Here is a 14,802-nt window from a genome sequence, read left to right on the forward strand (position 1 = left end):
AGAGAAGCACTCCTGTGAAAGTTTTTATCCTCTTAGTTTATTGCAATCGTCATATTATATAGCCATGTGGGCTTACAATTGCTTATTTTACCTTTCTACCCAGCTAATTCTTATCTTTTCTCTGCTCTGTGTAGAAACAGGAAGTCTTTTTTTTCCTTGTATGAGTCATCATTAGAACTACAATTATACATCATGGCAAAGTCCTTGGCAGGAGGAAAAAGCAAAGCCGCTCGGTCAGGAGTTGAAAGGGTAGAGCTGGACTGCCAGAGAATTTGCAGTGATGGAGAACTGTAGATCTAATGATGACTAATGTAGGGAAAATAGACTTCCTGTTTCTACACAGAGCTTAGAAGAATTCAGCTGGTCGGTTTTTAATGACGCGATGTCATAGACCTAATAGAAAACATAGGAATTAACTGCGTAGAAAGGCAAAATGAGCAGTTGTGAGTACACAGTGCTGTACAATATGATGATTGAAATACATTAGTAGGATAAAAAATGTTGATGTTGAATGTTGATATCTTAGAATGAAAGCCAAACCCAGAATCTCAATATATGATCATACTAACCTATCAATAATAGGTAGAGTAAGTGCACAAAGTTATAAAAAAAAGCTATAATGACGAGATTCCAAACTTCTAGCACTAGCTCCCTTCTCCAGTCTCTTTAATAACGAATGTATTAAGTAGACACGATACATTTTTTAAAATAATACAATCGATAATTAATTGCATTTAATATAACTTGTGTATGGCTTTATGCATTTTTATAATATAAAATTACATTCATACAGTGCTATTTGGCTTAGGTTATTTCTAGGATTCTCTAAGTAAGGAGGTGCTAGGAAATTTTTTTTCTGTCCTTAAGAGAAAAATGGCAAAATTTCAATGGAAAATGTTTAAAAAATATCTCAAAGGAAACTAGACTCTAATATGTTATCCTCTTCATTATTATCATCATCCTCATTATTAGTCTCATACTTATCACCACCATACTTATGACCATTGACCAGAGATGAACAAATCTTTTTAAATTGAAATATGCCAACTTTGTTACGTTTTTTTCAAAAAGATTAGCAGCGCAGAATCGCAAGTACTACAATTGCCCTGAAAAAATGTGTATAACACTATGAGATCTCCTAGGACTGTATCCAGTCTCTTTAAAGTTCTTTAATGCAAACACAGCCATAATAATGACAAAGTGACCTCAACATGTATGGCTGGCTATTCAGAAACAGGTGGTAACCATTCTTCACTTCTGTGCTATCAAACACTATGTCTATTGTTAAGCTGTGACGTCATCTCACTATCCAGATTCACCACAAAGTGGCTACTACATTCCCTGCCTCTGCTTTTATACAGTCTATTATAGTTCCTCCTGATTTGTTGTATTATATCAAGAGATGTTATAGCTGCAAAGTATTTGCCAGGCTTAGAGAATTCCTAAAAAAAATCATTGTGAGGTCGATTTGCATCTCATCATCTTGCTCATCTCTACTTATGATTATTTTTTTTTATAGTTGGTTTCTGAAGTTACTATTAAAGACTCAGGCACAGTGGAAATTAAAACTGAAAACACTAATGAAGGTGAGGCATTCGTTTAAAATGATAGTTGTTGAATTTAATACATAAAGTCTACATTGATGTTCAATCTTTTTTTATAGCAAAAAATATATATCAAAATGTCACTTTATTCTTTGAGATAATCATAGGATATCATAGAGAGTATAGAGCAGTGTTCACCAACTCCAGTCCTCAAGAGTCACTGATAGACCCTGTCTGTTTTCAGGATTTCCTTATTATTGCCCAGGTGATGGAATAACTACCCGTGCAATAGTATGGAAATCCTGAAGAAGGCATGGACTGTTGGTGACTCTTGTGGACTGGAGTTGGTCAACACTAGTATAATAGAGCACTAATCTGCTCTTAAAATTTAAGTCTAAAGTCTACTTATGCTGAGACTAATCACATATGAATAATGTATGAGCAAAAAAATAATAATAGTACCCAAAAGTATTTACACATTCTAGTAAATTCATTGGTTGCTAAACTTTTTGTTCCTACCACTCACACTACTTAACTACTTAGCGAAGAATATAATGTACTCATATACAAGAAATAAGTAATCATAAAGCATAAGACCATTTTTTCGTCTTTCCAAATTTCTCACTGGACCTGATGAGGATGGTGTGTTGAAGTCAGACACTTGTGATTCATCAAGAGGTGCACCCCTCTTCACGAATCTGCACCGTCTGAAGAGTGTCGTGTTCCTCACTGCATGCCATCCCAGAAATCTTACTTCAATCTCCTTCTGGAGTAAGATTTCTGTCATAGGGAATGCTACAGCTCGGCATGAGTTGGGCTACTTTCACACTAGCGTCGGACTCGGCCCGTCGCAGTGCGTCGGGCCGAGGTTCCGACGCTAGCAGTGAATGCGCCACACAACAGAGGCAGCGGATGCATTTTTCCTGCGCATCCGCTGCCCCATTGTAAGGTGCGGGGAGGTGGCGGCGGAGGAAAAAGTGGTCCGTCGGCAGCAAAAAACGTTACATGTAACGTTTTTTGCTCCCGGCGGTCTGCCACAACACGGCGCAACCGTCGCACGACGGTTGCGACGTGTGTCAATGCGTCGCAATGCGTCGCTAATGTTAATCTATGGGGCAACTTTGCAAGATGCGTTTTTTCCCATAAACGACGCATTGCGACGTATTGCAAAAAACGCTAGTGTGAAAGTAGCCTTAGACAAGCTGTGGCATCACGCCCCTGTCACACCCTTTCATATTCAGGTGCACCCATTTTAGTACAGCTAAAAGGTACTGGCATGAAAATGTCAAAAGTAGAAAAACTTTTTCTCAACGTCGATTTGCATAAACATTTTTAACTTTTCATCAGAGTTCTGGTGAAATTGCTTTGATGAATCGGAGCCTAAATGGTCCACCAGGAATTGCCATATGCAGCTTAGCCTTAGATTGGGTGATTGTGGAATAACAAACAGTGCCAAAGTAATGCAACCATACTGTACCCAAAAAATCCTGACAGTTGCCTAAAGAACACCTAAAGAACACTCTCCAACTGACTAACTAATGGAATGTAGCTGCATTTGTTCCATATGTTTGGATCAGTAGCTAGACTGCACAACCAAGATGAATTGCAGTGTAGAGCTCCAATAACTGAGCTAGAAGCTCAGAAGTTTGGATGGCCTTGTGGAAAGATACATTGGACACCAAAACAAAGGCATTCTGCATTTTGATCTTCATAAAACCAAAATGTTATTAAAGCTCTCTGAAAATGCATAAAAAAGACGCTTATATTTTGGATCCTATCTAGGTCCTTGGTCATAGCTGTGGTCTGACTTAGTGAAGAATGTCTGATATCTTGGATTTAAAGATGTCCAGACCAGATTTGTTCTGTGCGACAGCAACTTGGTCACTTGGTGACTAAGCTCAAAGCTAGCACCATGCAAAGTTCAGACAGTGGCTCAGATTCTATGATCTTAGATTATATTCTAATTCTTTAAGCAGATGATTCTACAGTATATGAAAAAGGTAAAATTCTGCAGTAAAATAGGATAAAGTATGAAGTAAATGTTTTTTAACAAGTGATTTTTTTCATCACAGATATAAGTGGAGAACTTACCGTAACCCTGCCTATACAAGCAGGCAATTCCAAGATTGTCCATGTTCTTGTGTACATCCTTCTGCCTAATGGAGAAATGTTAGCCGATGCCACAAAATTCAACATACTTAAATGTTTCAAGAATAAAGTAAGTAGACTTTGATGTTGAAATTATATCAAAGGATATATTGTTATTATTGTCCATATTATACACTATGGATTCATTTTTTGAGCTTTTGGGCCGAGTGACGGCTTATTTTTTGCAAACCGAGCTGACATTTTTATTATTATTTTGGAGTAGACGCAATGTTTTGATCGCCTGTTATTGCATTTTATTGCAATGTTGCGGTGACCAAAAAACCTAATTCTGGCATTTTGATTATTTTTCTTGTTACACCATTTACCGATTGGATTCATTATTTTATTATTTTGATAGATCGGGCGTTTCTGAACTCAGTGATACCAAAAATATGTATTTTTTTATTATTGTTTTATTTTGAAAGGTGTGTGATTGAACTTTAATATTTTTAAATATTTCTAAAAACATTTTTTGTCTACTTTTTACTTGCTTCAATAGCCTTTTTAGGAGACTTGAAGCTGTGATCTTCTGTTCACTTGAGAACACATAGCAGGGCTTCTGCAAAAATAATCATCTTTTGTGAACGTCGGCCACGTTCGGCATTCATAGCAGATTAGCAATGACAAACACGGGGGTCTTCTGCAGACCCCCGACTGTCGTGTCAACCTTTGGCCCCCGCGATCATGTGACACGGGCTCCGATGGGGGAGCTCTACCGGTGCTATCATGTTAAATGCTGCTGTCAGAGATTGACAGCAATATATAACATGTCAGCAGCCGTGGGAGAATTGAGATGCCACCCACGGCTGTTAAGGGCACAAGACAACTGATCAAATCAGCCGTCATGTGCAGGAAAAGATGTGGGCTCAGTTCCAGAGCCCGCATCAAAGGGGAATACATGATCTATGATGTAACTATACGTCATAGGTCATGAAGGGGTTATCAACATTTTAAACAATATATCTTTAAATAATAATAACTTCCACAATTGGATGTATTTAAATAAAGTGTTCCTGTGCTGAGATAATCTTATAAATGTGCCCCCACTGTGTACTGTGTAATGGCTGTGTCTGACCGTACAGGGGCATGGTCTTATCACACCACAGCTCGTGGCCAGGGGAGGAAGCAAAAGACAATACAGATAGTACACCACGGGGATCACATTTGATTCTTTCTCTGAGGTAAAACATTGCTAACAAAATGGCAGTGAAAAGTTTCACCTCACAAAAAGAACAGGCTATGATACCCATGATGTGTTAGAATCTGTTTAGTTTGTGACTATCCGCCATTTTCTTGTGGAGTTCTGGCTGCCGGTCTTTTTCCTCTGGTGCTGGGTTTGTCTCGGGTCAGGTGTTTGTTTCACTCTTTATTAACCAGCACCTGCCTCCCAGTCCTTGCTGGACAACAGTGTTAATCTGCTTGAGTTCTGGCTTGGTGCTTTGCTTTGTCTTCTGTGTGTGTTATTTGTGCAGTGCTGGGACCTCTGGTTCTGCTAGCCTTAGTTTCTGTTTTTTATTGGATTCTGCAGCCTTCTCTTTGTTTTCTATTAGGAGGTGACCCATTTTTGTACCCAGTCCTTAGTTCTTTTAGGGAACCCCTTCCCCTTATCTATAGGTCTTCGCATGAGATTAACCTAGGATCGTCGGTGGGTCTATTCGCAAGGAATGGGTCGCCCACTCCATCGTAGGGTTTCAGCCTAGTCATAGTGCAGGGTCAGTTTTCCCCCTTCTACCTTTGTCCTGTGTTGCAGATCCGTAACATGATGTAATGTCTGTATTCTCTTTTGCTTCCTCCCCTGCCCAGGAGCTGTGGTACGATCAGACCATGCTCCTGTAGGTCAGACACAGCCATTACACAGTACACAGCAGGGGCACATTTATAAGATTATCTCAGCACAGGAACATTTTTTTAGAAAAACATACAATTGTGGAAATTATTATTATTCCACAAGATCTATTTTATAAAATGATCTTTGTTCATGGAAAAACCCTTTTCAAAAGACCCCTGCAGAAGGAATTAGTTTTACATGGCAGTCATTCAGAGTGATTGTCAATGTAGTATATGAACAGCGTGAGTCTTTTTACACTCTATACTGGATGTTTGGAGAATTGGATCACTTTATGTTTGATAAGGGCTACCACCTGTCAGCAGAACAGTGAGCTGCGGAGACTTCTTGTGGTCTGGCAGAATTCGAGTGTCTCTCTTGACAAGTAGTATTTGGGCTACTTCCAGCCTCATCTAAAGGATCTAGTTTCATTGGTTACTGAATTCATTAAGTGCAGCCCATGAATTCTGTCTGACTGGTTTCAGACCATTTTTGGAATATTTATCGATAGTGCATGATTGTCTGATCACTCCCCAGTAACAACTGTGACCAGAGACTGACCCAAACCTGTAGTGCTCTTAGTATTTGCTTTGACTGAATGACAATTACTTTGAAGCTGGTGAGCATCTGTGTCAACAAATTGTAACCCCCTAGTGTTGATCGAGCACTGAAATACTGAAATGCTCGAGTGTTTAGTACTCGAATCGAGCACATCGGACACTCGGACGTGCTCGACTCGAGTAGCGAGCGTAATGGAAGTGAATGGAAAACTCAAGCATTTTCATCAGGAGGAAAAATACTCTCTTTCTCTCTCTGTCTCTCAGTGGTTTTATTTCAATATTTTATTGTAACTTTTTAAACTTTTTTTCCAGGTGTCAACTGAGTTTTCCCCAGATGAAGTTCTTCCAGGATCAGATGTGTCTCTCCAGGTCCAGGCTGCTCCCGGATCCCTCTGTGGTCTGAGGGTGGTGGATCAGAGTGTGGTACTGATGAGACCAGAGAAAGAGCTGACTGCTGAAAAAGTGAGTGATGGTGTGATTTATAGAACAGCAAGTGTCTGTATTACTTTTTATATATTCATAGTGCCAACATATTCTATAGAACTTAAAGGATATCTGTCATCAGGATTTCACCACCCAATCGGTTTTTATGTAATCTTTCAAAAAACAAGTTCATCCATATCTATAGCTAGTTAGTCTGTTCCTCCTGCTACTGAGAAATCATCATTTAAATCAGTATGCAAATAAGGGTGAAGTGCTTTAGATGTGTGAAAACCCTTCCCAAGCTTCTACTCTCCCCAGTTCTAGTCACTGCCCATTGCTGCCTCCTTCTGCTTGAGTGACAGGTCCTCTGCTTGAAACCACACAGCAAAAAAAAAGCTGCCAGTCAAGCTGAAGGCAGCGTTAAGAAAGGAATAGAGGTCATAACTTAGGATAGCATATTTAGGTGACATATCAGCTTTAAAATAAAAAGTGTAATTATTATGATCTATATGACCTATCCTTATGGGTCATCAATATCAGATAGGTGGACGTGTGATTCCTACCACCCTAACCAATCAGCTGTTAGAAATTCACGTATGCTGGCCAGAAATTCACGTATGCAGACCGAATACAGCAACCCCGTCAAAACAATAGCAGTCATGGCCAGCTACTATAGATCCCCCTTATTCAATTGTATTTGTTCAGGGCAGTACAGTATTACAGTTGGTTCCTAAACTGGATATTATTTATATTCAAGCTTTTAAAAATGCTCTTTCATTTTTTTCTCTATAAGGTTTTTGACCTCTTTCCCTCCTTCGATTTTGGAAGATACGACTATCGCATCCAAGAAAATAAACCTTCCTGTGGGTATGATGGACCTTACTTCCCACTTCCTAGTTTCCCTGGTGGCCCCATTAGAAGGCCACATATCCCACGGTTCCCTAGAGATGAAAGTGTGGATGTATACAGCTTGTTCAAGGTAAAACCTTTGACTAAATTAACACAAAATTACATGAATTACCATTAAATGAGAAGTTTGTCCTCAATATAAGTCCAATGTACAACAAAATCTCTAATAAAGTAGGCATATTTTTCAGATCTAAAGCAGGAAAGCATTTTAGCTGTGATTAGTGCATTGAAAACCAAACACTGGTCTACATTTAAAAATTAAATACTGCTGAACCAAGTATTTTTGATGATTTTACCCAAATGAAAGGTGCTGATTCCAGATATGAAGTAAAAAAATATGCAAGATTTAAAAATTTTTCACAAATGAGAAATGTTTGATTAAAAGTTTTAAAGCTGAATATTAGGGGCAATAACATAAGTGTGCATGTACGGGCAATTCACATTACTTTGCATTTCCTCATAGGCCATTCGCTTAAGAATAGTAACAAGTGCAGATATTAAGAAGCCTCTGATATGTGCTGAAGTCGAGCTGCATCATAGGGTATATGCTATGTCACCTAGTTTAGGTAAGTTATTTGTAGTAATCATTTTATATAATGTCTATTTATTGTAATTTGATAGAGAAAATGCATATTTTGCATTTTCTACTTAATATTTCATTTTCCTGATCAATTTTAAATTAAAATACACTGTCCTCAAAACTTCATTTTGCTTTCAGCGAGCACTGTAAGTGTGTTCTTTAAATATAGTGATGAAAACAATGAATGGATCTGTAAGGGGTTACAAGGACTATGCGGTACCCCCCAACCCCTTAAGACATGTGTAATATTTTAATACAGTGTATTTTATAGGGATAGTGCATTATACAGTTTAGACACTAGATAGGGGCACAGAGTTCTTGATTGTTAGCCTCCCCGTAGATAGTTAACATAGGAGGGGTTAACTGGGGAGTAAAGGTACCGTCACACTGAACAACATTACAACGATAACGATAGCGATCCGTGACGTTGCAGCGTCCTGGATAGCGATATCGTTGTGTTTGACATGCAGCAGCGATCTGGATCCTGCTGTGACATCGCTGGTCGTCGCTGAAAGTCCAGAACTTTATTTCGTCGCTGGATCACCCACTGACATCGCTGGATCGGCAAGTGTGACACCGATCCAGCGATGTGTTCACTGGTAACCAGGGTAAATATCGGGTTACTAATCGCAGGGCCGCGCTTAGTAACCCGATGTTTACCCTGGTTATCATTGTAAATGTAAAAAAAAAAAACACATACTCACATTCCGGTGCCTGTCACGTCCCCCGACGTCCGCTTCCCTGCACTCCTGCATCCTGTGTCAGTGCCGGTCGGCCGTAAAGCAGAGCACAGCGGTGACGTCACCGCTCTGCTTTACGGCTGGCGCTTACACAGGATGCAGGAGGAATGCAGGGAAGCTGACGCCGGGGGACCCGACAGACACCGGAATGTAAGTATGTGATTTTTTTTTTTACATTTACAATGGTAACCAGGGTAAAGATTGGGTTACTAAGCGCGGCCCTGTGTGACAGCTCTCCAGCGACCACACAAGGACTTTCCAACGATCACGGCCAGGTCGTATCGCTGGTCGTGATCGTTGGAAAGTTGCTGAGTGTGACGGTACCCTAAGATAGCTGAACTTCCTGAGGCTTAGTCGGTTAGGGGCAGGAAGGCAGTAGTGCTCGGATAGGCAATATGCCCGAGCCACCTAGCACCCCACAACGTTGAAGTAGAAGAAAAATTAGGAGGTTAAGGGAGTACTTAGGGTATAAAGAGTATTTTATTGTGAAAATTTAATAAAGTGTAACACACAGTAAAAATTACAACAGGATGACATGAAAGATCATGAGTGCCATATACCCCACGTAGCTGCCAGTATCACATAAATCAGGAAGGCATGCCATAATGAAAGTGCTAATATAGTGCAATAGTATGATCTCATGGAATAATTCTTATACAATAGCACTTCCCTGCAGCCAGCACCAAACGAAATGAGTAGCACTAAAGAAAAAAAAAAAAAAAGGGATGAAGTGCTAACCCAAAGTAACCATATAATCATCAAAGCAAATAGCTGTAAATGGTGCTTACCAGCAGCTAACACCAGAAAGGGGTGGATGGCACCAGAGGAATCCAACAGAGCGTATGTTTCGCTTGTTTGTTTGTTGCTTTCTCAAGGGGATCATTGCACTATGTTAGCACTTTTTTTATGGCATGCCTTCCTGATTTATGTGATACTGGCAGCTAAGTGGGGTATATGGCACTCATGATCTTTAATGTCATCCTGTTGTAATTTTTACTGTGTGTTATACTTTATTAAATTTTCACAATAAAATATTCTTTTTAACCTAAGTACTCCCTTTTCCTCCTAATTTTTCTAGATAGTATATGGAGTTGGTTTCCTTTGCTGTCCTCTCTTTTGAGGCTTTGTTTTGCATAATTTTATGCAAGGTATTTAGACAATGTGGGTATCTGGTATCTGTGTCTCAACGTTGAAGTAGAAGCCCAGCCATCCAGAGACAGCGGGTCACCTAGCAGAGTGACAGATGCAGAGAGAAGAGATTGAAGGAACAAAGGATTGAGTTTCCCAGGAATACTGCAGGACAGAAAAGGCAGGACAGATGGCCGGGTACCTCAGGATGTGGAGATTGCTAGCATGGCTGGACTCCCTTGGTGCCGGTGCGAAACGGATGAGGGTCCATCTGCAAACAGTGAGCATACACAACGAGGATGCTGGAAAAACGTACAGTGAGGTACGACCCGATCTTGAGCTGTGTGACAGGGAGAAAAGAGAAGGGAGAGATGCAGTATTGTGTAACATAGAAACTGTTGTTGTTGATGGAATGTATCTGGATGTGCTGCGAAGATCCGAAAGCAAAGTTTTGCATTTTGAGTTATACTTGGACTGTGTCTCTGCTCATTCAAATGAAGCCAAAAGCCACCCCACTAAAAGGGGGGTAGGCCTTGTCAGTGCCAGGAATGAAGAGGCAAGTAGAGTACCAGAGAAATGTTAATCTTCTGTAAGGGAAGGCCAGGGTATATCTTGCCAGAGATACCCAGCCACGACTACGGCCCTGGCCGACCTTTACAGATCCATCACTGAAACATAAATGGAAGGCAACTAGTGAAGCGTGATGCTCAGAATCTAAAGATGCATCTAGAGATAAGCAAATTGATTTGCTGGACCCTGGTTCAGTGGCTGCATCAGTTGTTCGTGGCCACCCGACCAGTGTAATGCAGACCTCCTCTGCTTGGATCCCTGGCCCCATTTATAATTATCTGGCACAATTCATAGAGATGCGTGCTTCACGCTACAAAATCGATTGCCTAATAGGCCTATTAATTAGTAGAGATGCTCAGGAACTAAGCAAAAAGGAGGAGGTTTGTAGGGCTCCCATACAGTGGCCATATACTCCTGATGTGGCCACTCACTAATCTTTGTCAGCATTTATTTTTAATTTCCCTTATGGAAGATAAAAGTGAAACATAGAAAAACCTAAAGAGGGACACCAATGTGATGATTAATGTGACCATTAAAGGAGTTATCCAAGATGGAGATAAAATGGAGTCCCTGATATATATATTTCTGTTGACAGTGGATTCATCTCAGTATTGTCCAGCCGTTCAACAGTGTATATACATTTATTCTGGAGCAAAGATGACAGCTAACAACTGGTATCTCTTATAGCTTAGGATCTTAGCATCTTGTCTATCAGCTAAACACACTGAACAGGAACTTCCTGTTTTTATGTTCTTTTATTAACAGTGATCTGCTGGCAATATAACACTATTGCTGGAGACCAAAACTGCAGCCACTATTTTCTGTTGTCAGCAGATTATATAGCAAAAACCTGCTGACATATTCCCTTTAAAGTAGATCTGTTGAGCTAGATGTTCCTTACCGGGAATGAAAAGGAGGGAATAGAGGGCATCTCTGCCATGTCCCTCTTTGTATCTTAAACAATAGAGATAGCTGACACAAGAATATAGCTATTGCCAGTGGGCAAAAGTATAACATTTGTACAGCAAATAAGAAGGATCCCTCAAATCCCATATGTTTAGACAATAATTGGAAGTATTCCCTCACATGGAGTCCAAAGTAAGGCTTAAGTAAGGCTTAAGAACAGCAAATGTCTTTTGTGAGCACTAGCATGTGAGATTATTATTATTACTATTTATTTTAGAGCACCATTGATTCCATGGTGCTGTACATAAGGGGTTACATACAAAATATATATATAAATTACAATGAACAAACTAACAATGACAAGCTGGTGCACAGGGGAGTGGGCCCTCTCCATGAAGGTTTACAGTCTAAAGATTAGAGGGGAAAGAGAACAGTAGGTTGGGCGGTGGCGGCAGCTCCAGTGGTGGTGACGTGGCAGCAGAGTTATTTCAGGCTGTAAGTTTTCTTGAAGAGATGGGGTTTCAAGTTTTGTCTGCAAATTGCCTCTTCAGAGAAAAAGAGGACTTGAACTCTATAGCGCCACCTGTTGGAAGTAGCGATCCTACAAGTCACTATCAACCCTTTATCGAGTCTTGCAATATGACTTATGATAAGAGCCAAATCAGTATCTCAATTCACAGACATGGTGTTTCGGGCTGTTGGCCCTCATCAGTGCGAAGCATGAGAACTGATTTGGCTAGGTGAGAGGCTCTGGACTGGGGTTTAAGGGGTAAGATTTCTCCTTGTGGAGAGTGACATACCAGCTCATGTTTTGCCTGAAATTTACATTTGTGGTGGATAATCAGAAAGGTTAGCATACAGAATTCCAGAGAAATGGGGATACTCTTGGAGGCAATTAGGTGAGGAACACGAGTGTGGAGGAGAGAAGAAGGTCTTAGGAGGACTGGAGATTAAGTGTGGGAAGATCTCGGGAGACTAATTAGGAGATATATGGAGGGGACAGGTTATGGATGACTTTGTAGGTCAATGTCAGTAGTTTGCACTGGATACATTGGGGAATTGGAAGCCAATGAAGGGATTTACAGAGTGGAGATGAGGAGGAGTAACGAGGAGAGAGGTGGGTTAGACGGGCAGTCGTGTTAAGGACTGACTAGTGTGATGCTAGATGGTTAGATCAGGTTGGTTCCTAACCTAATATTATCTGTGTATATTCTGAAAGCAATTAAACCAATTTTGTAAGTTTGTTCTGGGGGTACTTTCAGGATATACTATTCTATTTCGCTAACCTGGAAGACAACTTTATTTTTTTTTTTTCAAAGATAGAGGTCTTCCAGGTCCTCCAGGTGGGGTCTTACCTAACCGAGTAAAAACGTTTACCACAGAAGTTGGACCACCACCACTAGAGCAAATAGAGATTGAAAAAGTAAGAACATATTTTCCCGAGACCTGGATTTGGGAACTTGTTGCTCTTGGGTAAGTTTTACATTGAAGTTTCTAAGGAAATGTGATTTTAGTAAGATAACAGATTGTAAAATAGAAAGGAGAACCTCAAAATAAAAAATCACTTTAAGAAATCACAAAAGCTTTGCACACAATTTTCATGACAGTTTTAGCGTTGCTGGGGTGGGACAGTGACGTGACGCCACAGCTAATTTAATTCAAATCGAGCTATGGCGTTCCTTATTACAAAAATCTTACTCCAGTTTCCGACTGGAGTAAGATATGTGGCTATGCGTACTAAGGCGCACACCACTTGTCAGATGCTGCTGGTTTACTAAGAGGTTTGGGCCTCCTAATGAATCAAAAGTGTATAACTCCAGCATAGCCCATCATCAAAACTAGTGTTAACATCGCTGTTCACGATGAATAGGGGTCATAATGCTTTCAATCTTCTATGCCATTTTTCTTGTAATTTTACAGGTTTATTAAAAGATTTCTAGTTTCTTTTAAAGAGGTTGTCCAGGAAGTTAACATTGATGGCCTATCCGTAGGATAGGTCGTCAATATCTTATCAGTGGGGTGGGGGTCATATAATCAAGGTGTTTTATTAGATGGATTTTCCTTTGAGATTTTTTTCTCAGTTATAAGAAGTGCCTAATTCTTAATGTATTAAATGTTAAAGCAGATTTTTGATCAAGATGACCATGTCTCCAAAAGTAGGCACTCCTCTGAGCTAAGCAGCCAACTCTTGATGATAGCCAAGTATTGCCAAGGCTAGATAAAATGTTGTCCACTCCCTTGGTCTTTACTTTTTTACATCTTCTTTATATAGATGTGCTTGGACCCATTCACTCACAATAAACTCAGATTTCAGTAATTTTGAGTGGACAAAGCAGAACATATCGTATATTATAAAGCTCTATAACATTTTAGTTTAAAAAGATTAAATGGTGACTATCTTCGAAACAAAGTTTGTATAAAGCAATAGTGCAAGCAAATATAGGAAACTTAGTACTATATCTTATAATAGAAATCCAATTCTTCCTCAATTCATGAGCCATGTTTTCCCCTCCCTTCTGTATCCTGAAGTCATGATCCACTCTGAAATACAGCTAAAATCTGTCCTCCGCTAAAACAAGTCCCACTGCCAGCTCACTGAGGTATCACATTACAGTGCCTAATGAAATTTATGGTGAAAGAAGTGGTTAAGAAGGGAGCAGCCAAGTAAGGCTCATTCACGCATCTGTATTTTTGCTCTGTCTGTGAAAAAAATGGACAGCCTCTGACCAATATTATTCAATGAGGCAGTGTAGATGATTGATTTTTTTTTTTCAATGACCGAATCTGAGCATGAAAAAAATCTCAACATGCACAAGTTTCTTCCATACGTCAGATGAGACTCACCCATTCAAGTCTATGGGTGCGCAGAAAAAAAATCAGATGCCACATACAGCCACAGCATAGCATCCGTTTTTATTGATACATTCTGTAACATAGGAAACTGTAAATAGTCTTGTAAATTACTAAAAGCCGCTGGTGTACAAAAATGGATTGCGCACAGATGACATGTGAGAAAAACATCATCAGAGTTTTCTGGATCAAACTTTTAATATTTTTGTTATTTGCTTTTGTTAACCAGCCCTACAGAGACAGATATAGGTTTGTACTGCTACTTTCTAGTTTATCTCATTGCATTGCCACCTTCACAGCTACACTGCTCAATACTTCTGTATAATCTTCTCCATGCTGCTGGTGCTTCTAAACCTGTGCTTCACAGAGACAGTAGAGTCGATAATCCCTAATTTCTGTGTGTAATATGAATGGAAGATATCACAGCAGTGTGTCTCCCCCAGTACCTAAGGAGAATTAACAATTAGAAATGGAAACCCCATAGATAATAGTGAAAAAAGCCATATGTACCCCCAAAATATTGTTATTCCTAAAATATATAAACAAAAAAAAATCAACAGGCTACAAGACTGCTTAAATAGTATATCCGGGATTTAAAAAAAAATTAATGTGCCAAAGC

The 14,802-nt window shown here is 39.8% G+C and overlaps 1 protein-coding gene across 1 annotated transcript in view; it reads left to right on the forward strand.

Moving 5' to 3' along the window:
* The window catches only part of LOC138665903 (alpha-2-macroglobulin-like), an 88,826-nt gene that overhangs the window by 30,672 nt on the left and 43,352 nt on the right, over positions 1 to 14,802 (forward strand). The window contains exons 13-18 of the mRNA XM_069753856.1: positions 1,520 to 1,586; positions 3,617 to 3,762; positions 6,390 to 6,539; positions 7,294 to 7,479; positions 7,873 to 7,975; positions 12,653 to 12,806. Of these exons, the coding sequence (XP_069609957.1) occupies positions 1,520 to 1,586; positions 3,617 to 3,762; positions 6,390 to 6,539; positions 7,294 to 7,479; positions 7,873 to 7,975; positions 12,653 to 12,806 (806 nt within the window). The remainder of the gene's footprint in view (positions 1 to 1,519; positions 1,587 to 3,616; positions 3,763 to 6,389; positions 6,540 to 7,293; positions 7,480 to 7,872; positions 7,976 to 12,652; positions 12,807 to 14,802) is intronic.

This window comes from Ranitomeya imitator, chromosome 2 (assembly GCF_032444005.1).
Source record: "Ranitomeya imitator isolate aRanImi1 chromosome 2, aRanImi1.pri, whole genome shotgun sequence".
Lineage (NCBI taxonomy): Eukaryota > Metazoa > Chordata > Amphibia > Anura > Dendrobatidae > Ranitomeya > Ranitomeya imitator.